Source organism: Pteropus medius, unplaced genomic scaffold (genome assembly GCF_902729225.1).
Source record: "Pteropus medius unplaced genomic scaffold, Ma_sr-lr_union100, whole genome shotgun sequence".
In the NCBI taxonomy this organism is placed as follows: domain Eukaryota; kingdom Metazoa; phylum Chordata; class Mammalia; order Chiroptera; family Pteropodidae; genus Pteropus; species Pteropus medius.
Genome location: NW_024349800.1, coordinates 40,911,828 through 40,937,366, shown reverse-complemented (window position 1 = coordinate 40,937,366; position 25,539 = coordinate 40,911,828). Strand labels below are relative to the sequence as shown.

Below are 25,539 nucleotides of genomic sequence, written 5' to 3'. Positions count from 1 at the left end.
CTTTTTACTTCTCACCTATTCTTATGTACATAAGAAAACTTGGAATTGAAAATGAGCAAAATTAATTTAGAAGAGTAGTTACTTGATTTAAATAAAAGTCATGTTTCACACAGTGATATTTAAATGCATTTTCTTCAGCTGCATGTAATAAATAGTTGGCTTTGGGCTCAGTTTCCTTAAAATAACTACTAAGTTTTGAAGTACAAGCTAGATGCTTCTATAAAGAGGTTTGTTTCGTTTGGTCAGTGATAATCATCACGGCCTCATAGTGGATGGTAAATGTCAACATTTCACTCAAGATGTGTCCATCAGCAGCCTTTTTTGAGAAATGAAAAGAGTACAGTAGGTCCTTGAGTAAATGGTTTCATTCAATATCGTTTTGTTATAACACTGATGAGATTCTGTAGGAACGTAACTCTTGTTTATATCCATTATCCTGTGGTAAAGTTAGTTTCATTATACACTGTTTTGCTGCAGTTCCAAGAGCCTATTGATGATATTAAACGAGGACTTACAGTATTTGCTTTATTAAATATGCATTTTAAAAAAGTTATTGCTGCTGAGTTTATTACAGAAGTGTTACCAAACAAAGTATTTATACGGTACAATCAATAACTGTTACAGCCATTATAGCAAAAAACGCAACCCTCTATGGTAAGCTTCTTAGTCTCTATTTTCCTACACATATTTCATGTATAATTTGTCATTTCCCACATTTCCTTTTGACTCCCCAAATGCAGAGTCTGGCAGTTTCGTGAATCTTGCAGAATATGGCACGGGCCATAGGACATCTGACTGGGACTCCAGGAGCCAGGCCGGTGGGGCAGGATGGGTATTAGAGGAAAACTTACACTAATATGAAAGAAAATATAACCAGCATGTTATGGGGAGGTTATGGGTTACTGAAAAAAGCATGCCTTACTCCTACAAGGGTAGGAATGAATGACACCTGAGAACGAAGCATAACTGTCACCAATAATCTTATTATAACTCTTTTACTGAAGAAATGTACGACAGGCTATAGAAAGTCTAATTGGAAGAAAGAAAAACTCCCCCCCCCTTTTTTTAAACCTGTCTACAATTTTATTATTTTAATTTACCATACATGTGTTTCTTTTGCTCAAATCTGTATGTATTATAGCTCTCCACTTTATACTAAGAAAAATATGTCTGTAGATTAAAAAAAAAAAAAAAGCCTAACCAACAAATAATCATTTCCTATAATAGCTTGTAACATATTATCATTTGGTTCCAAATTTTCATTAAAACAGGAATACATGCAATTTCTGATAATTAAAACAGGAATACATGCAATTTCTGCATGTTAAAGAGTCATTTCCTATTATACTAGTAGAGGGTTATAAAATAAGGTGAATGTTACTAAAGAAGTAGAAAAAATAAAGTCATTAAAGCACACAAAGAGGACAAAGGTAGTGGTTAGGCAGACACAGGGATAACGATGGGAGTGTACTAACTTCCTAGATAACACACCCATGCTCACAGAGGTCTTTAATTCACGCTGTGTGATGGGCACTGTGCTGCATGTGCTTATGTGATAAATCTTCATTACAACCCTAGAAAGAAGGTATTATCTTCATAGTATTGATGAAAAAATACAGAGAGGTGGAGCATTTTGCTGAAGGCCACATAGTGAAGAAACAGTGGTGGGGCCACTGGGTTTACACTCAGTCTGTTTGACTCTAACGTCCATGGCTTCTCTTCCTTACTAGAGTAAAAAGGTGTGACATTCTCACACCTGTCAAGGTGTTCATGGTCTTGAGCTCCTAACATGACATTTCTTCATGTGGTGTCAATAACCATGTGAAACTTAACAAGTCCAAAACTCTAACTTGTTCCCCCTGTAGTTTTCCCCAACTCAATAAAGTGCAACTTCATCTTCTAGCTGCTCAAGTCAGAAAGCTTAGCATCATTCTTGTTCTTTCTCTCATACTCCATATTCAATCCAACAAATATTGTTGGCTTTCCCGTCAAAAAGATACATATCTGACTTCTTAACGTTACAATGAATATCACTTTGGTCCAAGTCACCATCATTTCTTACCTGGATTATTGCAATAGTCTTATAATTAGTCTCTCCGTTTCCATCCTTGCCCTGCTGCTGTCTACTCTTGACAACTACTGTAGTGATCCTTTCAAAAACTAGGATTTATTTGACTACTTGGTGCCATTTAGCTGTTGGCAGCAAATAACTATGGGATCTCAATCTATAATACGACTCGTTTGGGGTTGCTTTATTATGCTTTTGCACAAAAGTTATCCTAATATTTTCTCATTGATATTCATCTCTGCTATTTTTTCACTACAATAAAAAAATTTAAAACAATATTTTGTTCTCTAGTGTGTAGGTTCAATACTGGGACCTTTCTACTACCTATTAATACTGTGTCAAGGGAATACAAATTTTTTTTTTAGCTGGGAATTAAAAGTGCTCATTTTTAAGGGAGAAAGGTGTACTAAGGGAAAGGGAAAGAAATAAGGAATGCAAGTCTTCTTTACAATAGTCTAAATACCATGGGTCTTGGGGGAATATTATTTTGACCGGACTCAAAGACTTGATTCCGTGTCATGTTTGTCACTGCTGATTCCCCATCAGTAAACAGGGTGGTTCCCTCGACCTTCCAGGGTGACCAACTGTCCTGGTTTGCCCCAGATTTTCCCAGTTTTAGTGTTGAAAGTATCAGTTTAACAAACTGGGATGATTAGTTACTTCACTCCTATATATCACAGGAATGATGTCCAATGTGAGGCAAGAGGAAGGTAAGATAATTCAGAACATTTCATATAGTTTATATGAAAAAAATCCAAGTAGTTTATTATTATAGTAATTACTTTTCTCTTTATTTTGTACCTATATTAAGTGATCCTTGGTTATGCGAAACGGTTCAGATGCAACAAACATATCTTAAAAAGGCATGTTTTTACTTGAATGCTTAGAACACTATGTAAATGTTGTTCCCAATCATGAATCTTTTGAAAAGTAAAAATGTAACAATTATAATGTTGGAAGTAAACTGAGTATTAGTCCCACAGATACATTACAGGGCATAAGCAATTCTAGCTTTATATACAGAAAGTGAGTCTTGTTTTATATTATGATTCTACATATATTTACGTATGTTCACTTTCCCAAATGTTGCACTTTTAATATCTTACCTATAACAGAGACTTTAAGTAATTCGATTTTATCCTTCAGGCCTGCAGCTTTCAGATTGTCACATGCGCCTAGTAACTGTGAGTTGCTGACATCAGCACCCACATAATATACATCCTATGAGAAAAGAAATTCATAGTTTAAGTAAAACTATCAAATATTTTATGTAATTAAGAAAACCTACTTATATTATTTCAAATGATGAAAATAAAATCAATAGATTAATTCAGGTTAAAACAAATTTATAGTATTTCTTTAAAATGATATTCAATAGCAAAAAATTAAGTTTTTATTACAATTTTAAAATCTATTAGTATTTTACACTTACAAATGCCAAAAAAAATTTGGAGATTAGCATAATCTGTCATGCCTAATTACTGGCATTACTTATATTTTCCAAAATTCATCACAGTATTTTAAGAGATAACATAGAAATTTAATTAACCCTTCATAATCCATTTGATAACAGTAAATAGAGACTCATACAATTAAAAATAATAATCCCCAAAGACAATTTACTTGTAAATAATTGTTAAGTAATATTCAATTAAAGTAAATACATTGCTTAGTTTACCAAAGTTTAGAACTTACTGGCCATTCTTTAGCAGCTTCCAAAAGTATTGTGCCGAGTCCACACATTGGATCTAAAACAAACGTACCAGCCTAGAGGCAGAAATATTGATTTGGTATTATTAAGTCTATTGTAACAGGTATTATAAAAGAAACCTAAAACTTGAGAAATCAATATTTCCAGAGTAAAGCTCTTGAATACACTTTATTAGTTTAAGCCCTAAGGCAAATGTATGCTTGGCATGTTGAAAGATTAGGAAGGAGACCAGCGTGGCCAAAGCACAGGAGTGAGAGGGGAAATGTGGTGTTTATATCAGAGAGGTAGCCAGGCGATCCCATCAGAATGGGCCAGGTCATGCTCTTGATCTCAAAGGTTTAACACACTGCGTAATCTCACACTACATGCCCACAGTAGGGCACCTGGGGCTTCTGTTCCTTATGCTGGAAGCCAAACCGATGAAGTGCTCACCATCTGGAGCACTGCCACCTCTGCGGAAGAGGAAAAGAAGGCATGACAAATTGTGCACTGACTCTTCAAGGTGCCATCTGGAAGTGAAGCACATCATGCCCACCAACACTGAATTGGCTAAAGCATGTCATTCACATGGCACACAATTGTAAGGGGCCAGGGAAGTGTAATCCTACCTGCACTTGCAGAAAGAACAGGAAATTTGGAGAAAAAAACAAATCAGTCCCACTCATGGTCACATCAAATCATCTGGTGGCTACTATAAGGATTCTAGTTCTGTTCTGAAGGATGGGAAACTACTGGAGGGTTTTGAGCAGCGGAGCAACATGACATGACACTTCAAAGGGGTCTGTTCAGCAGCTCCGCTGAGAACAGAAGGGCAGGAGTATTAACAGAAAGGCTGGTTGGGGATCCTCCAGAGATGATGGTGGCCTGAGGTAAAGTGGTACTGGGGGAAGTGGTGAAAAGTGGTTGGATTCAGGATCTATTTTAAAGGTGGAGCCAATAGGACGGACTGGATGTGGAATGTTAAAGAATGACAAATGTCTGAAATGACTGAGATTTTTGACCTGAGCTAGAAGAACAGAGCTGCCTATTACCGAGAAGAGAAGGACTGGGAGAGGCTTCAAAGTGACAAGAATATATAGCTCTGGATATGTTAACTTTGAGATACTTTGGACCAAGTGTAGATGCCAGGTGAGTTGTTGGACATATAGAGAACCTGGAGTTCAGGGGAAAGGTTCAGGCTACAGATATAAATTTGGAAGCACTCAGTGTTAGTCAGTTTACAAATGGTATTTAAAACCTTAGAACTAGATGAGTCATCCAGAAAGTAAGAGAAGTTAAAAGAGAAAGTTATGGGTTGGACCTTGGCGATCAATTAAGTACAGACATTTGGTAGCAGATTCAGCAATGCAAACTGAGAACAGCACATACTGACATTAGGAGACCCTACAGTGGTGTTACTGAAACAAAGTGAAAAAAAAAACCATTTCAAGAAGAGTGCTGACAGTGTCAAAGTGCTAATATGTTGAGTAAGATGAACAGTTTCCATGGAATGTTGGTGATGAAAGCCTGATAGAAGTGGGCACAAGAGAGAATGGGAAGAAAAAAATAGACAGTAAATATGGGCAATTAGTTTTAAGAATTTTTCTGTAAAAGGAAACAGAGAAAAGCGGTGGTAGCTAAAGGAACATGTGGGTTCAGGAGAAGGTCATTTTTGAAAAAGTTGTAAGATATTACAGCATGTGTACAAGCTGATGAGTAAGACCCAGTAGAGGGGAAAGTCCTTAAGCAGGCAGGAGGGACTGGAGTCCAGCCACACATAATGGAGTGAAACAGGACAGTTCACTTACTGTAATGATCTTAAGGCAAAGTATGCGAGCACAGATTCTGAGACGTTGGTAGACTTGGTGAGAACATGTTGAAGTTCTCTTCTGATACCAATATTTAAGTCAAATAAGAATCAAGAGAGTTAAAAATGTAGGCAAGGAAATGACTTTAATGGTAGAACATAAAATCCAAACTCTGAGGGAGAGATGAGGACAGGCAGTGAGTAATGGATAGTGGTCAAATGAATGGAAGTCCCAAGGGGTTAAAGAACTGTGTTAGGGTGCTAGCGGATGTAAACAGGAAAGAGAAGGTGGTTAAGAGCAAGGTTCTTGAAAGTGCTATTTTGGGGAGGTGTACCCTTCAGGGTATGATAAGCTCTAGGCTGTGACTAAGGCAGATCATTAGAGGTAAGGAAGCCAAGACACCAAGGGGTCAGGTTACAGAGTAGATACTGAGATCATAAGGAGTTATGATAGCAAAATGGCTTATACTCTTATAGGAATGATGGAAGAGATCTGTGTATCACTGGGATAATCTGATGGCATGTGCTTCAAAGGCACAGAGAAGTTTTGGGCAAAAGGAACAATGAGGAGCAAGCAGGACACCTACCCTGCCTCCAGGCCCAGTGGTCTCTTGCTATGTCTACAGAGGAAGCAGAGCGTTCAGTGGACAGTAAGGTTTAGTCAGAGCCAGAGGGTGCCTAATGGGAAGAAACAAAATGTCCTTCAGGAGAGAGAAAGAGTGAGAGAGTGTGAGAGAGAGAGACTTTCTCCTGGTACCACATCCTAAGGAGAGTATCATCAGAATCTCCCACGAAGGGGAAGTAGATAAAAATAATAATAATATAAATGGCCATTTTATTTAAAATTTAATATTGGTAATGAGAACTATTACATTATTATTAAGATCTAGATTATATTAAGATCTCAAAATGTGCCAAACACTGTTCTTCCTTCCCCATGGTCCATGTTCAATGAGGTAATCTGACCTTAAACATCTTTAAATGTCTTTATTTTACCGATAGGACCTTTTCTAGCCATGCCATTTATGTACACAGGCAGAAGTAGAGAATTATCTCTGTATGCTTATAATAATGACTAAGATCGATAGAGGTCAATCTTCCCTGTTCTAATATGAAAGAAGAAGAATGGTTTATAATAAGCACGAAAAATATTTAACATCCTCAAGTTAAATTTCATTTTTAGTGGTACTGGCCTACCCTAGGTAGAGCTGTCTGTGCAATGCTCTGGGTAAGAAGCTCTAAAGAGGGGACTAGATTGAGGTTGGATACTGGGATCACTCATATCGTGGGTCATTACTTCATTCCCCACAGAAGAACTCTGCTGTGCTACTTGTTACATGTATTAACAGACATCTTTTGTTGGTGGTCACATTTAGAGAAACATTTCTTACTCTGGGTCCTGGCAGGCAAACTGACAGTAAAGAAAACTTTTACAGAGTATTATCTTTGGATATTTTCAATAATTTACTTCCCACTTCTCTGAAAAATATATTTATATTTATATCAAGATAAAGGTAACATTGCAAATTTGTAGGTGGTTTTATAAATTTAGACTTAAATATAAGTATGACTTGGCATTCGGAAAAAAAAAAAACTGTAATTATATCTTAGTCTCCTTATATTAAAAGAAATTTGGACCAAAAAGTTAAATCAAGTAAAAAATGAAATCATGGGTTCTGAGAAGATAGTAATCTGAAAGTAGCTCTCTCCTCTTCTCAGCTCCATGCTATTTACTTCCCCTGAGCCAAGTGATGCTCAGATCTAGAGGCAACCTGGGCTCTGCTGGGTCCCAGAAGAAGGAACTGGTATGGGGCTTCCTTGCCACAGGCTGAGGGGCTGATCAGGGAACAACGCTGGAGCCTAGAGGTGAGAATCATTGGAACCAGGGAAGAACTTGGTTTTTAGAGACCTATAGACCTGCAAGGAAACCAGCGAATAGAAAAATCTTTACCAAGTGTCCCAGCATGGCTGACAGTCTCTTTTCCATGCCAAGCCCAGTGGCACTAGAGCTCTATTTGCCTTGTACCATTTATAGGATTCCAGCCATTTATATTACTTTAATTGACCATACTTGAGCCCCAATGAGCCAACAAAGAAAAATAATGGCACATGAGGGGTGTGTGTCAGTAGCTAGAGAATAAATTGGCAGAACAATCAGAACACACAGCCAGTCAAATAGAACTACTGGAAAAGACAGATAAATATTTGAATAAAAGAAGTTAAGAGCTTCTAGAGATATTCAAATGTAGCACATGAGCACGCATGCGTGCGCGCGCGCGCACACACACACACACACACACACACACAATCCCCTTTCCAAAGCTAAAAACCATGACTGTTAAGCTAAAAATCTCCATAAATAAAGTAGAGCGTATCTCTATGACTCCTGTTATAACTTAGAAGGTAAATGTACAAGAATAACTCAAAATGCAGAGCCAAAATGTAAACAGATGGAAACCATGTGAGAAAGGTTAAGTGACTTGGAGAACAGCTCCAGGAAGCTGAACATGTTTATAACAAGAATTTCAGAAGCAGAAAAAAGATAGTAGTTTAAGGTTAAAGTCACTAATGCAAAGCAGTTGAGGTAATAATAATTAAATAATAAAAAAGTGTCTGAGCTAGAGAAATAATAATCATTACATATTCCAAGTAATTATAATTATTATTACTACAGCAGCAGCTAATATTTATAAATGTTCTAATATGCTGGGCACTGTTTTAATTGCTTGATAAATGCTAAATCACTTAATCCTTAATTTCATGACCCTATGAAATTATTCTTTTCATCTTGCAAATAAACTGAAGCACAGAGATGTTAAGTACTTTGCCTAGTTTCCCAGTCAGAGTGGTGAAGTCAGAATTAGAAGCCAGGCAGTCAGACTTACTGAGCTATGGGATGAATATCCTGGTAATACTTCTAAACTTTATAGGAGTAAAGAGAAAAGTCTTACAAGCTGCTGAGCAGAAAGAATGAGGTAGCTATAAAGGAAAAGAAAAATCATTCTGGTATGGACAGCTCATCTATACCACCAGAAGCTAAAAGACAATGGGGAAGCATCTATAGACACCTGAGAGAAAAGGATTGCAACTCGAGCCAAGATGGGCAGACCTAGGATGAAGGGAAGAGAGTTGAGTATATACAGAAATTCAGACAGGATATTACTCAAATACCGCATCTGAGGAAAATACCTAAGACAAGACCTTAACTAAGCAATAAATAAACCAGAGCAGAGACCTCAAATGGGAAAAGACAAAGTGAAGGACAATGGTGAGGAATGATACACCTTGCAACATATCTGTGTGTGTTTATACAGAAATATATGTTTGGTATACACAATTCTATCTTAATGATTAAGGACAGGCTGTAAGTGCTAAATAAGAACTCTGAAACAGAAGGGACATACTTTAAGGGAATTCTGATATGTGATAAATAATTTAGTTCAATCTAGTAGCTGGGGGTTGGGAGTGAAAGGAGGTAAAAGTTTCAAAGGCCTCATTGTAGGGAGGAGTAAAGATGGGACAGGAAAAGAGAAAAAGTACTCTAGAGGTCTCATCTTATGATAGGGAAGAGGGGGAAGATGGGGAAGATTAGTGTCTCCGTGGCAAAAACAGTGTCATGGCAGAAGAAGTAGGTATCTTATTTTAAAATAACAGTAGAATCCTATGTGTTTAATTAAGAGAGCTAGGAAAGGGAACCATTCATGGAGTAGAACAATAAAGTAAAATCTCCAGCCTTAGGGAGAACAATAAAATGATTACCAAGTAACGATCAAATTAGCTAAAATGGAAAGGGTCAACTATAAGAAGTTATAAATATAAATAGATTAAAACAAGAGAAATATAATCAGGTGTGTCTGTCATAATACTGAATTCTCTCATTGAAAGTCAGAGACGATCCGAGTGGGATAAAAACAGAGTTACGTGTTTGTAAAAAAAAATACTGAAAATATGGCAGGCTCTCAGAAAAATTAGGCACATGCAAATGAAAAGAAAGGAGGGAAAATATTAATAAGACGTGGTGAAATTTAAGTTTAAACTCACTAATCGATATAAAGAGAACTTGATGTAACAATAAAAAGGCACAATTCATGAGGAAGCAACACCAGTCATAAATGTGCATGTACCAAACTACATACCAGCTGAATAAGGCGACGATAAAAACGAAGAAACTTAAAATCACAATGACATCAAAATGCCTCTTTCAGAATTGAGCAGATAGTAAAGAGTAAGCAAAGATACAGAGAATACTGACTAGAAAATGAAATTATTTTATGTCCATGGAGCATTTACAAAAACTGATCAAGATCTTGGTCACAGGAAAAAGAAGTAGACGTTTTATAGTCCACATGATTATGACACAAAAATTAGAAATAATAACGTGTAGCTATATTTGACTCAGCTTTTTTATAGACAAAATACTCTAAGTTCAACAATAAATAAAAACACATCACTGCAGCATTTGATGTGTGTAATGGCAGCAACAACAAAGAAAAGAAAAAGAGAAAAGGAAGGAAAAGGAAGCAATCAAGATGTCCATTGGTAAGAGACTGTGTAAAAGTTAATTATGAAAAGATCCTTCCTATTATATTACTAAGAATGAAAGCATTCTCCTCACCTTAATTTCAGCGACAGAGGCCATTGCCCATGCTACGGTGGATCTCAGTCCTGCCGTCTTGATGTAAGCTCTGCTGGCTAAAGGAACCCTACAAAGAAAAGAACCTAATGATTAACCTATTATTACTCTAAGTTAAAGAAGAATCTGATATAAATAAAAATGATTAACTTGTCCATGTCTGTGAATCAGTATTCCCTAAGTTAGAGAGTATTTAACCTTACAAAAATACCTTCTCTAATTGATCACCTAGTTTACCAGCCAATGTGGCATTTCAGAAAGTTAAGTTTTTTTAGGTAACAGAATTTTAAACCCTTATGTGTTTAACTTATAAAAATGTAATTACAAATGAGAGAAATCTTTCTAAAGTGTTTATATACTTCCCTGTCTTCCCATGTGGAAGAGGCCTTTTCTTGCTAATCTGGCTGGAGTCATCAAGAGGAATATGCTATTTTGTGACAGAGATGTAGAATGGAAAGTAGGGCTGAATGGATGCTTACCTTTGCAATAGGTTTTTTTAATAAAAAGTCCATTTTGTAAGTTTGGTTTTTGCTAATTTGCATCTTTCTCAAAAGATGAAATGAAGCATGACATTGCGTTGTCTGCATTGAAGCAGACATCTCCCAAATGAGTTCTCTGGTTCCCATTATGTATCATTTCATACTTCATCCTTCACCTCATCATTGCTATCGATATTTCCAGATTTGATAGAAATTTTCAAAATATTATTTACATGCATCAAATGCAATGAACAAGCATTTCTTTGGAAATTTCGATGTACTTTTCTACTTCAGATATATAATTTATTGGTAAGACATGAAGATATGAGTTTAAGAATTAGTGCTCGGTTGTTTTGGGGTAGGCTTGATCCAAAACCATGAATAGGGCTCTTCTATGAAAATTACACAAAACCACAGTGTTCTCCAAATGCTACGTCTTTCATCATTTTGTTTCTGATCTGTTTTTGACTTTAAGATATCCTGTTTTGTATGTATTTATTATAAGCCTCTTAAAATCTTAAAACTAGCTGAGGTAGCTTTTACAAATGAAACAGTATAGTTGTATATTTACTGTTACAATGAGGAAGCTCTGCACGGTAAACCCATGGGAGTTTGGGTTTTTTAAAGTTTTTTTTCAGAAAATAATTCACTTAGGCAAGCCGTACTACATCCACAGATTTAGAACCTGGAATATAAACTTTGCAGGTAGAATGACTATAAAATTTTGATCAATGAATCTTGGTACTACAGGCTAGGCTTGGCAATTGTCTTGCTACAAAACACATTGGTTAAAACGGGAATTGAGAGACTTTCTACTCCTAATACCAAAAAAAAAAAAGAGACTTGATATGGAAAACTGTCTTTGTCCATACATATTCCTAAGTGCCTAAGCATCAAAAATTTATGTAGAATCTTTGAAAGTTTTGACACTTATGTGTTTTTGTTTACTAATAGAAGTTTTATTTTATGGGAGCTAACCCTATTAACAAAAGTGAATGTGTTCTTATTTTGCATAAACCTGGGCAAATTACTTTCTATTACTTCAACAAAAGGGCCCTATTATATCAAGCTAATAAAATGTTTCAGGGGAAGGAAGTGTTCAGAAATAAATTGTTTGAAAGTAAAAATATTTCTCTACTTTCACAGGATCTGGTTAATGTATTTAATCAAATTTTAGCTGGTTTTTACAAAAATAAATGTGGTTTTGATCTATTCCACATATATGCATTTCTTCTTTGTTCTCTTACACACCATCTATCACCAAGGTGAAGACACTCTCATCTATATTTCTAGCCTAGAACTGTCACCTGAACCTGAATCCCAGATCTTTATCTTTAAATGTATGTTTGGACACTTTTTACCTGGAGATTATCTAAGTACTGAAAATCAACAGGTGAAAAGTGAGCACACTCTCTTCTCCCTGTAGTTCATATCTCGATACACGTCATTTTCTTGGGCCACTTGCCATCTATCTATCGGGTATCCTAATCTATATCTCTACCCTAGACCTGTCTCACCTGAACTCCTAAGCTGTAACTTTAAATACCTACTCAGACATTTGCCACCGAATACACAACTTTCCATACATTTTCTCTCTCAGTACTGACACCATTATCTACCAGCTGTCTAAATCAAGTATCTGAAAGTTATTCTAGACTCCTTAACTTTTTCTTGAATTCATGGCCTCCTATTTGTTACTCCCAATTTTGCCTCAGTTCAGCTCTTCATCATTCATTGCCTGAACTATTATAAGAGTTTAAACCTCCTTTTCCTTTTTATTTCCCTTTCATTTAAAAATATAATTTCCCTGGTAGTGTCTCAAAAATCACAAATATGATCATATTACTCTGCTGCTCCAAATTCTTACTGCTTTTAAATGAAATCCAAGTTGTTTCACATGGCTTATAAGATACTTCATGACTTTTTTCTGTTTAACCACATTTTATATCACTCTTCCTATGCATTCCCTGTCCTATCTATACTGAAACTACTTGCTGTCCCCACATAAATCAAACTTCCTCACACCTCCATGCCTCTACACATGAAATTCTCTGTTTGTAAGACCTTTTCCTTCTCTACCCACTTGAGGAATTCTTCCTGAGTATTCCCCATTTAAGTGATACTCCTCCATTCTCCACTTAAGTGATTCATTAAGTGAGTCTTCTCTATGTTCTTTTGCTTACCATCCTCCAGGGTTAGGTCTTTTTTTCTAACTCTGGTCAAGCATTTATTACCTATCTGTTCTACCACTAGACTGAATTCCTTGAACTTAATAACCATCTTTCCCATCTTTGAATGCTGAACGTCTAGCATAATGCTTAGCATATGGTAAGTATTCATCAGATGTTTCAACTGAAATTAAATAAATTTAATCTAAAAAATGCTTCTCCCTTCCCTCCCTAGTTGCTGATCTGTTAAAAAAAATAAAACAGCTGAAATTTATTCAATACTTACTGTATCCTAGAAATAGTATCAAGCATTTTCATATAGGTTATCTCATTTAATCCCAAACACAAAGCAACAAAGTAGCTACTATTATTTTCCTAATTTTAAAGTGAAGGAATATAATTTGCCCAAACTTGCACTTAATCTGTGGAGAAGGTAAAATCCAAGTCCACAGTTCTCCACTATGCTATATGTTACAGTGGGGCACAGCTACATGCAGTTAATATTCAAGGTGAATTTAAAAAATTGTGCTGCATTTTCTATTTTAATTAAAACTCCAAGATGCCAACAGACTAAAATTTTTAGCTTAAATATGGGCCTGTGAAAATCATTTAATAATAGAAATAATTAGATGTAATTTTCAGTATGAATCATGTAATCAGTGGATTATTGTGATAAAATCTTTCACAGCTCTAACTGGTCATATCAAATAAGCTCCATGAAAATACTTTACTGGCTCAAGTAAAGAACTCAAATGCTTTGCCTTTAATTGCTTCTGTTATATCAATGTTTCATACTATAAATGAAAAGCATAAAGTTCTTAATTTTAAAACTCTCATAAGGGACAAATCTGAAGCACAGAATGTAATATCTACCTGAACACAGGAATTCCCACCACAGAGTACATGTCATTTAGATGTATAAAGATCTGAAAGAACAAATATAGAAGTTAGAATGGGACAGGAAATGGAGTGCAAAATTATTGATGATTTGAAAATTTCCATTTTGAATCTATATTTTAATAAGAAATTCCAAGGCCTTATTTGTGATATTTGGAAAAATGTTCCATAGTATTTTCTCTTGAGCAGAGGTGAAGTTAAGTATAAGTACAGTTCATAGAAAAATTCTGAGGTTAATTTGGCATATAAGTTATATACAGAATCATGTTATGAAGAACTCAGGATCTACTTTCTTCCCAGAGATATCATAACTGGATCAGACTTTTCAATATTTTGGGTTAGAGAAGACTTCCTAAATTCACCCAAATTCTAACCTCAAATAAGACATGAGGCCATACAGGACTATCACAAGCTACACACACTTTTAGGGTAACAGAAACCTTTCTTCAGGCCAAATATATGGTGACCTTTTCTCTCTCTAGCTAGAGGTGAGCTTCTTCCTCTCCATTTCCTTTCTTTTGTTAGGACACAAAGAGGATTTCAATGTGTCAAGTTATAATTAGTAGTCCACATAAACTTTAAAAATTAGAATCTTACTTTCGTATTTTGTAGTTGAATGAGGTTTACGGAATATTCTAATTCTGCTGTCTGACCTCAGGAGCATTTGAACCCTGGTACTTTCACCCCAAGGTTATTTTTAATATTACAGTTTAATCAGAATTATTCCAATATTGATAAATTTTCATCAATAAAAAATTGATCTGGAATGAACTCCCTCTAGTCAATTAAATTCCTTGATCATCACAGCTAAAATTTCCAAATTTTTATATTATTCATTTTAGCAAAATTATTTATCTATTTAAAATTCATATTAAAGATACGATATACTCTTGGACAGGGGCTTGGAGTAGGGGACAGAGTATGGGAAGACTTGGGAATGATGGCTAAGGGTAATAAAAACGTTCTAAAATGTAGTGATGGATGCACAACGCCATGAATAACTAAAAGCCATTGGATTGTGCACTTTAAATGGGTCAATTGTCTGGTATGTGAATTATAGCTCAAAAAAGTGTTTTTTTTTTTTTTAAAAGATATGATATGCCAATATTTTTATATATCAAATGTTATTGAGAATCGCTTCTCCCTGTAAAAACTTTTCTATTTATTTTGTAGAATAAAATTTGTGAAGATTTGATTTTTCTGTCAATTTTGATAACAAATTTTACTATGTGATTTCAGTCTTGTCAATTTTGTTTTGTGTTGATTATTTCCACCAATGATAGCTACCATTAATTGCATTACATGGCTGATAGGAATTAAATTAGCTATGTTTATCTATAAGCTAACCTATGAGAAAAACATCATTCTGAGAGAAAGTGAGAGAGAGTCAGAGGGAGATGAAGAGGTGAAAACCAGGAAAGCAGAAAAGAACTGAAAAGGAGGAGATGAAATGAAGATACTCTTAAGTCAAAATATTCTTGGGGTCAAAGAATTTTGCATGACAGCAATAAAAGATAACATGCCAAACATTACTTATTAAAAGTGAAAAATATTGTATAAAAATTTAAAAAATAAAATAACACAAAATGTTCTGATTTGGCCAGCTATTACTTCAGTTAAAGCCATATAACAATAAATTTATTAATTAATGAATTATGAAAATGACTAAACTACCTGCTGAATTTATGAGATGATTTTCAAAAAATAGTGAAGAATATTTTTTATAGTACGCATTTATTTCCCCATATGTTTTACTTTGTTATAAGTAAAAATAGTGTAACCTCATTAAATTAATTTTAAAAAATAGAGAAAAAGAAAAGCATAACCCTACAATCCTAATAAAGCCACTATGAACATACTATTAAATTTTGTATGGGCTTTTTTGTTTTCTATTTTTTTTAACATTAGCTAGAATTTCTTATTGTAGAGACTTATTATGTATACAGTGATTGTAGAGAGCACCTCTGCAACCTTGTAATAAATGTTTTTTTAGTTCAACTGTGACAAAACAATTCCATTACAAAACACCTTATTTGGATAAGACATTTTCGGTGAAAATTACTAGCAAAATTTTCTGTACTGTCCTACTACTAAAGAGAAAATAGACTGCTGGATCCATGTAGACGTGTTTTTTGAAACTAAAGCAAAATCGAGAAGTACAATAAAAATAGCTGACACTATCTTTAAAGAATTAGGTTATAAGCATATAAAATAAAGTGAACATTCATTACCTCTAAATTTGGATTCCTCAAATCTGCTTTCCATCCAAACTGTTTCATAAGAGCAATTCCAATTATTCTTCCTACCTCCTGGAAAAGCAGCAAATTATAGAAAAGAATACAAAAAATGAAAATTTTAAGTTTAAATATAAGTGAAAACTAACAAGGCCTATATGAAAAACAAGTCAGATTATCTGATGGCAATTTAAAATTACAATATTAAAATATTACACTAAAGCATTTTCTATCCAAGGCATAAGACTGCACTTTACTTCTTTCACTTCCCAGCATGTTCTATGGCATTAGCGTCTACTCATCTGTAATCTCTATTCTTATAATTTTAGATATATGAAATAACTAGATCATGACCTGATAAATAAGGCCATTCGGGGTCTTAGAAATAGATGTAAGCTGAAAGATTAACTATTTTTACCTATTGCAAGCCTGTATGTTTAAAAATGACCAGATCAGTAGCATTATACTCAAACTTTAGCGTCTGTCTGATTTTAAGGTTAGCCAAAGAACCCAGACCTATGTCCTTTAAATCACTGAATTTTGTAAGGGTCAACCAATAAGAGTTTTTGAAGGAATTTGTTTGTAGTGTTCACTGTCCCCTAGATACTTGAGACCTTGAGTGCATTTATGTATTTGTAGTCTGGGTCCTGGTGACAATCACAGATGCAGGGCAGAGTAATCACTCAATAAACACAGAAATGAACTGAAGAGAAACCCAAAAAGCTTAGGACCATGATATTATCATTTCCACATGAAAGGATATCTGTGAGTTTAAGGAAACCTTTGGGGAGAAAGTAAAAGGAAGTCATTACATGGAATAACATAGTATTCCTCTTAAGCATCTGAGGTAAAGTTAAATGCAAAATGCATTTTTAAAGAGATTTAATTACATGACATTAGGCCTAGTTATCTATTCTGTGAACGGTTTTCAGCTCATTTTAAATCTAAAGAGTAATTAATTCTTTTAGAAAAGGGGAACCCACTTTGGAGGCGAGTGTACCTGTGCAGTAAAGGTCTTTGCAACAGTCCCACTGCAGCGACAAGAAACTCTGAAAGTCAAGCCGTTCTGGTTATGAGTATTAACTGCTTTCGCTATACCATTCTGAAATACTTCTTGAAATGTTTCTCTTTTAGGAAGCAAGTTTCCTTGCTCCAATGTTTCTTCTTCTATTTGTTTTTCCAGCAGGCAATCCCCAATCTCTTGTGTCGCTTGCATTTGTTCTGTTTTTAATTTCTTAGCAATGATGGTGTCATTTTCTCCCAGTTTTCTTTTTAGTGGGTTAGCGTGTCGTTGAGAAAGTTCTTCCTTTTCTGCATCAAGTTCAAGAAGACTTTTCCAAATTGAAATGGCATTCAACCAACTCTCAGGATCATCATTTATAAGTGTTTGCATTTCACTAAACATTTTTCCTAAATAAATAAAATTTCAGTTTATCCTACATTGCAGCTTTAAAGACAGTCTATTATATTCATCATCCACAATTCCATTATCTTTATTTCTTTAAAATAAGTTTGTTGGTTTTTTTTTAAATAATTACATGAAGAATGACTTCACTGTCATCTGGAATTTATATAATTTAACATAAGAATATCGTACAGAATAAGGTTCATTCTTATATTCCATACTTAACATCAAGACAGTTTTAAAAGTCATATAAAATTATTATATACTTTGGCAAGATCATTTGTCCTGTGATAATATACATATCTCTTTAATATATGCATAGACCTAGAGTGTGTATCTATCTCTGAAATAATGCTGATCTTGCCTATAAAAATTAAGTTTAAAAAAACAGAACAAATTGCAAAACACAGAGCTCATAAATATTAGCACACATCATAAAAAGAGTTTCCATAAAGTAACACTTCAGATATGCAACCCATTCATAATCTAGGGACTGCCAGCATGCTCAATAAAATGTAATCTTTTCTTGATGAACAAGGGTCATCAAGATGATCCAAGAATAATTATGGTATTTCTCTAATGATGACAGTATGTGGAATATTGGAATAAAATTATATTGACTCTACAGTATAGTACTTTAGAATTTGTTTTAAAATAATTATTCTTCCATCTCGATTTCTTGTCATTTTTGTCTTTCTTGACAGTTTATTACAGACTATATGATTATATATGACCTCTTGTGCACAATCAGCAATAAGATGAAGTTTAAGGCAATATCTGGTCCAGTAGTGTCGGACCTCTTTTTTGATGCTTTTATCAAGATCCTTAAATCATTTTAGCAGTATATTTATAAAATCAGAGAAGGGACAGAAAATCTCTTAAGCCCTTTAACTCTGTTTTATAAATGACTAAGTTTATTCAAACATTTAAGGTCCCCCAAACAGGCAAGTTTATTATGTAGTATTTTCCCAATTATATCACTCATCAGTTAAAATTCATAAGGTGACAGTTTTGACCAGTTTATTCAAACAATGCATTTTGGGTTATTACATGTTCCTAAATCAAAATAAATGCAATTGACCCTACATATCCCTAGAGAAGGTGTCTGATCACAATTTTCAAGGAAGAAATATGACTTAGGACACTAAAATCTCAGAATATAGGCAAGTTGCAAAAAGAAGAGACGCAATTAGGTGATAATACAATTAGATAATATTCAGGAACTATAGAAAAATACATAATTAATTATCCCACAGGTCTGAATGAATCTTAAAAATGTGAAATAGCTATCTATTAATTATCAAGCAGACCACTTTGGAGTAGAACATATTATGTGGGTAAAAGCAATATGTATAGGCCATACCTTTACTTACAGATGAAACATTAAATGGAAACTGCTTTTTAATCAGCAAAAATAATCTTTCTGCAGATTTTAATGTTTTTAGCACATTCAAGTCAGAAGAGGTGGTGAAAAAAACTTTCCCTGAAATATATTCGACCTACAAAGAGAAAAAAGTAGATATTAATGCTGTCCAGTGTAGAGTAAGAACCATTTCCCTTTTGTCTTTAATGAATTAAAATATAGCATCTAGATTAACAATAATAAAAATGACGATTTCTGAAGTATCTACTACTTGTCAGACACTGAATACATCCCCGCCCCTGATTCTTATAACAACTCTCTAAGGTAGATTTTATCACTCCCATTTTACAGATTAGGAAACTGAGGCTTAGGGAGGTTAAAAAATTTGTATAAAATCAGTCTGTGACCAAGACTATGATCTTTTTACGTTGTTACCTTTTGTAAAGTGTGTGTGTGTATACATGTGCATGCACACTACTAGAACATAAAATAGTAATCATATTGACAAATCTAACACACTATTTGAAAGTGGGCAAGACAGTAATAATGGATAGGACATATTAGGTGTCTAGCCCAAGGTTAACATGTCAGTGGGTATTTATTAAATATCTACCTTGTGGTCTACCAGGAGCATATGACATACTCTGACATACAAATTAAAACGTAAAATTTATAAGACAATAACTTGAATTAAACCTGGACGAAACCTACAAAGTTTTAATAAACTCATTAATAAGATGTAGGTACAATAAGTGGTACTGAATATGGAAGCTATTATTAGGAAAAGTCTCAGAGTAGAATGCTACAATATCTGGGAAGATGGATTCTAGAACAAAGGGCAAGATGCAGAGGTAGGAGTGACAACCTGGCTGAAGTGAACTGTAAGTGAGCATGGCAGCATTTGCTGTGTTATGTTGATTGAGAGTGTCAGGTGGATGGATGGTGTAGCTCATGCCAGCTTGATAAATGGTCAGGAAATGGAGTATCACAGATGGTAATGGTCAACCATTATAGACTTCTGATGAAAACTGACAACACTGAATTAGTTGGCAGAAAATAATTACTTTGGAAGAGGCATAAAGGACTGAGTGTAGAATGTGAAGCTGGAAGGAGAAGCAGATTACTGTGGTAGAAATAAGGAGACACTTGGCTGTAAGAACTGAAAAGGGGACAGAGCAAAAAGTATGCATTAAGCAAAAACAGGCTTCGAAGACAGGATGGATATGTGATAAAATTCAGAGAAGAAAAATGAAAAATGCACTCACTCATAAGGAGTCCAATGAGGTATGGCAAATGGTGCTCAATACCAATGGTATCTTCGACCTTTCTGGGTTGGCCTAACCCCCTTAAATTTAAGATGGATGTGGACTGTCCTGGAATTATTTTAGCAGTGGCCATGGGCTAACACGGTTCTAGGTTATTGCCTAGAGCTGAGGCACCAGAAAATTTAAGGTATCCCATGTGTTTAGGTAGCTCTCATTCAATGACAACTTAAAACCCAAGGTTTTTTGTTTTTTTTTTTTAAGTTTTTGATCTGACATGGTCTAATTAAGCTTTTGGGATGCTAATTTATGGGGTTACCATTCTAGCTTGATGAAGAATCTCTGCCTAGCAAGCCTTAGATCAACACCAATTAAAACCCAAATACTTCTGGTTATAAGATTAACAAGTTCTGGGGATCTAATGGCAGCATGGTGATTATAGCTAATAATAGTGTATTATGTACTTGAATGGTCCTAAGAGAGTAGGTCTTAAATGTTCGCACCACAAAAAAATAAAAATAAATGGTTATGTGACAGGTGGAGGTGTTAACTAATGGTATGGTGGTAACCATTTTGCAATATATAAATATATCAAATAAACACCTTGTACACCTTAAACTTACACAATGTTATGTCAATTACCTCTCAATAAAACTAGAAAAATAAGTACAAATAAAGCCCAAATAGCTTAGATATCAGCAATGCAGCTGACCAAGGAAGATGGAGGAAGGAGGAATGAGAATGTTTAGAAATCAGTATTTAAAGGAATAATAAAATAGCTAAAATGAGAACTTCTGGTTTCTAAAATTCACTTCTTTCTCATGAGCAAGGTTACTATGTCCCACTAAGTCAAAACTATATTCCTCAAAATGCTCAGAGAATTTGAAAACACAGTTTTAAAAAGTACATTTTTAAAAACTCAGATTTTATGTTACTTGATATAAAAATACAGCTGATATTAAAGCCATCCCAAAACAAGTTAATAGACATGATGACAAATACCTTGCCAAGATTTCGGGGGAATGGAAATAAATATTTTACTGAAAATGTATGGTTTTAAGATTTGAGTTTTTATAAATAAACTGAATTAAACACAGGATTTTCACCTAAGTAGCCAGTTATCTAGACATTACATTATAGTTCTTTAATTGTACAAAGATCTTAAGTTTTCTTACTTAATTGCATACCAAGGGAAACATTTTATACAACGATTTTTTTTCTAAAAATATCCTGGGGGCGGGGGGCAGAGAGGATGCAGGGGGAGATTTTCAAAAAGAATATGGCTGAATATCAACTTAAGAGGACCTAAAAGGTTTAATTTATTTAGGGTGTCAAAACATAATAGTATGTATTGACCTATTAAAATGTTAAACACATTCTCAAAGCCAAATCAACTTATTTTCTTTATTTAAAAATTAACATAAGGCCTATATTTCTTTTACAAGTAATGAGCATATAATCAGAAGTTTACTAAATTGTAAAACAGTCACTGTGAAAATGAAATAATCATATATGTGAAAGCACTTTAATGGTTTGCCCTTTGTGAAGATAAGGTATTATACCTTAAAGCAGTAGAGAGAATGAATTTTAGTGCTTATGATTTCAAAAATGGCTGAAACTAGTTGTTACCCTTTTTCATTGGTTTATCGCTTATAACTTATGGTATTCAATTACAATTCTTAGAAGAAAACGTGGCATTTTAGAATATTTCATCCTAATATTTGTTACTTGAAAATTTATTCATACATACAATCTGTTTTTTCCATTTGGAGTTAAATTATAACCAAGTGTCTAAAACCAGCTGGTTTTATGTTTAACACTTCCAAAGATGAAATTACAGCCTTTATTGAAGTGTGAGAGCTTTTTTGGTTCTTTTTAGATGAGAGAATTGAAAAATATGTATCAATAACTTTTAAAAAGGCATTTGATCTAAAAGGAATGCAGAGAATCTTCAAAAAAGCAACCATATGCAATCATCCCATTCAATGAAACAGACTATCTGCTTAGTTCTTCTACCCCACTTCTATCATCACGACTCCATTAAAAACTAGAAAGTTTTTTGCTTATATAGGACTTGAGTTAAACAGTGTTTGCTATGTGGGTTGAAAAAGACCGATGAATCACTTGGCAGGGCCTTTCTGGTTCTACTATATTGAATTTTATCTTAAAAAAAACTGTTCCTACTATTATTCTTTTAAGTATTTAATATATTAAAAGTGGTTATGAAGTAAAGCTTACTTTTTTCCAAATATATTTCTTAAAAGTAGTCTAAGTAAAAAAAATAACATCTATAAAAATATAGACATTATAAATGTATTACATATAAAAATACATATCTTTATATACTTAAAAATACCTAGGAACCTAGAAAGAAGTTTGCCCTACCACCAGGAGGAAAAAAAAATGAAACCTGAATCTGACCAAGCTCTAGTTACAACTTACAGGATTCCAGTTTACAGGAAGTACAGAGGCTAGAGGGACATGTTAAACTACACCACAGCAACGCAACTGGCAATACCTAGACTGGGAGGAATTCTAGCAGTGCTGTCAAACAACTTTCTGTGATAATGAAAATGTACTATATATTTTTTGTCCAGTACAGTCGCCATGAGCACATGTGGCTTCTGAGCACCTGAAATGTGACTCATGTGTTGCAGAAAGTAAATTTTTAAATTTAAATTTAAATAGTCACTGTGGTTAGTGATAACCCTAAGTGGACAACACATCGCTAGACTAGGGGTCAAAACACTAGGCCTGGTGAGCTAAGAATGTAAGTTTAAACCTTTTCATTTAATTTTTATTTTTTTAATGTAAATTCTTTTTTTTAAAAAGTATTTAAAACCTTTTAAAGGGATAACAGCAACAACAAGAAACAAAGAATATGAAACAGAAACCACAAAGTGATCCACAAAATCTAAAATATTTATTATCTAACCCTTTAGAGAAAAACTTTGCTGACCCCTGCTCTAGACTGTGGGACAAACAACCCAGCTTCTTTAACAGATTGTGATGGGGAAAAAAGAGCCATGGAGGGGAAATGTATAGATTAAAAGAGATTTACCATGTGTGGACCTTATGTGAATCCTCATTTAAATACACAAACTTAAAAACAAAAATGACGTTTATGAGACAAGCTGAAATTTGAATAACGACTAGATATTTGATGACAAGGAAATATTTTTAGAATAATGATATTGTTTTTTTAAGTTTATTTTAATTACTTTCAAGTATACAGTACATTGGTTAGACATCTATATAGTTCATAAAATGATCCGCCCCAATTGCTCCCTCCCTCCTCTGGCCCTTCTCTAGTTCGTATTAATTAATGTGAACTTCATTCCCTATGCCATGCTCCCCATTCCCGTGACCATCTGTCAACTGCTAATTTGTACTTCTTTAACCCTTCACCCTATTCTCCCAGCCTCCCAACTCCCCTCCCCTCTGTCCATCACCAAATTGCCCACTATATTTGTGAGTCTGTTTTTGATTAGTTTGTTCTTTTTATTCCTTAGATTTCGCATATAAGTGAAATCATATAGTGTTTATATCTTTCTCTGTCTGACTTAAATACCTTCTAGGTCCATCAAAACAATATCTTTTTCCATCCCCTTCCTTTTAGTCTGTGTGTGTCTTTTAATCTGAAGTGAGTCATTATTAAGAAGAATCATTCTATGTATAATCTCTTTCATATTATACTACGTATATTATGCTATAAATGGAGTCCTTATAGTGTAGGACAAATATATAGGCAAATATTTACAGATGAAATGATGCCTGGGATTTGCTTCAAAATAACATGAAGTGGGAAGGGCAAGGAATGTGAATGGAGTAGAATTCACCATGAGTTGATCATTGTTGCAGCTGGATGAGTGAAATTCATCTTACTATTCTGTCCACTCTTGTATAGGTTTGAAATTCTCCGTGATAAAAAGCTAAACAGAATACACAGGACATTTTCTATTGCAAGCTGTGTGTTGGAGGAAGCACCTGTATGAGAGTCAGCTGGGAGGGGAGTTTGTAAGTTAAAATGCGAACACCTTGGGTAGGGATATACATTTTCAACCAGTTCCCTAGGTGATTCTTATGTTCATTAAAATTGGAAAAACACTGATCAGAACAGAGTGATTACTTTGTAAAATTAAACAATCACTTCTGAATTAAATTAATGTTTTATAAATTCAGATTTTACACGATTAGTTTTCTTGAAGCAAACCAAAGTTTCTAAGTGTCTCTTGTCACTGTAAGAATGATATTAAGTATTCCTGTGCAACTCATTCAATGGGAACATTTATTGAGCACCTACTATTTGCCAGATACCATGCTACATGTGTATTGGATTTTTGTTTCAAGAGATGCAGTAATCCTTTAAAGCAGATGTTATCATCTCTATTTGATATCCAAGGAAAGTGGGGCTCAGAAATTTGAGTAATTTGCCCAAACTTACAAATCTATTAAAGGAAGATATAAGATTTGAACACCTTTTGACTCTAAAGCCTCCACACACTTTTTACCATGCTGTTATAGAAATAAGCTACATGCAGTGTTCCACAGCAGTATCCGACCTAAACTTTGGCATAGTGGGAAAGCACATGGGCTTCAAAGCTAGAGATTCAGATGCAAGTCCCAGTTCCACCACTTAGCACCAGTTTTCTCTTTATTTCTTTGTAATATTACGGTAAAAATGACAACACATATGATTCTTTTGAGGATTAAATCATTACATGTACGTAAAGTGTCTGTCACATTGTAAGTGCTTCATAAATGTTAGATGCTATCATTATTCATTCAGGATTGCTTTAATTTAGTTTATATTAGATAAACTGGGATGGAATTTCAGAGCTTATTTGTTTAGATCCCATTTCCAGGCATATTTGTCTTTAAAATATACAACATTAAAACATGATAAATTCCCAAGTCTTCGTACTTAATTCCTCTCATTGCCAAGTTTTTCCCTAAAATTAACTGAATTTTTTTGCTGTGATTAAACATTCCCCCACCATCTCATTTTGTCTTTAGAGAACATGGAAGAAAAATGTGGCAAGTGTTTTTTTTCCCTAATAATCCAGCATACTCAGATTGAGTAAAACTTTCTATTTTTCATACCGAGAACTCTATGTTAACATTTAATAAAAATCAGGGCAGCATTATGTCATGGCTGCACAGTGGTCAAAAAACTGGACTAAGGAGCCAGCCTGCCTGGGTGGAACAGGACTATAAACTCATGCCTGGTTTTACAAACAGCTTGGGTTAGAATCCCAGCTCTGCCATTTTCTGATTACATGACTTGAATAATTTATTGGACTTATCTATGCTTCATTTTCCTTTTCTGTTAAATGTGAAGCCTACCTTCTCAGTAGGGAAATTCCATATGTTGTGAACGTTAAGCAAGTGAATGAGAGTAAAGACTTAAGAACAGGTGCCTGACACACATTAAATGCTTAATCAATGTCAAGCAGTTGTTATACTGACTTTTTAGATGAGCTACATTTAACACTCTATTAAATTCTGTGACCAAAACCACAAATGGCAAGTT

General features: G+C 34.4%; 1 protein-coding gene across 5 annotated transcripts in view; it reads right to left on the bottom strand.

The window, feature by feature from the left end:
• The window catches only part of THUMPD2 (THUMP domain 2 tRNA and snRNA guanosine methyltransferase), a 34,408-nt gene that overhangs the window by 7,844 nt on the left and 1,025 nt on the right, over nucleotides 1-25,539 (bottom strand). For 3 of the 5 annotated variants that reach the window (XM_039887336.1, XM_039887337.1, XM_039887338.1), the window contains exons 2-8: nucleotides 18,745-18,880; nucleotides 16,977-17,386; nucleotides 15,974-16,051; nucleotides 13,719-13,771; nucleotides 10,181-10,268; nucleotides 3,764-3,835; nucleotides 3,175-3,289 (exon numbers count right to left, since the gene is read on the bottom strand). In XM_039887336.1, coding sequence (XP_039743270.1) covers nucleotides 3,175-3,289; nucleotides 3,764-3,835; nucleotides 10,181-10,268; nucleotides 13,719-13,771; nucleotides 15,974-16,051; nucleotides 16,977-17,386; nucleotides 18,745-18,880 — 952 coding nt within the window. Of the gene's footprint in view, nucleotides 1-684; nucleotides 796-3,160; nucleotides 3,290-3,763; nucleotides 3,836-10,180; nucleotides 10,269-13,718; nucleotides 13,772-15,973; nucleotides 16,052-16,976; nucleotides 17,387-18,744; nucleotides 18,881-25,539 lie in introns of all 5 variants that reach the window. The other 2 variants (XM_039887340.1, XM_039887339.1) reach the window with 2 other exon arrangements.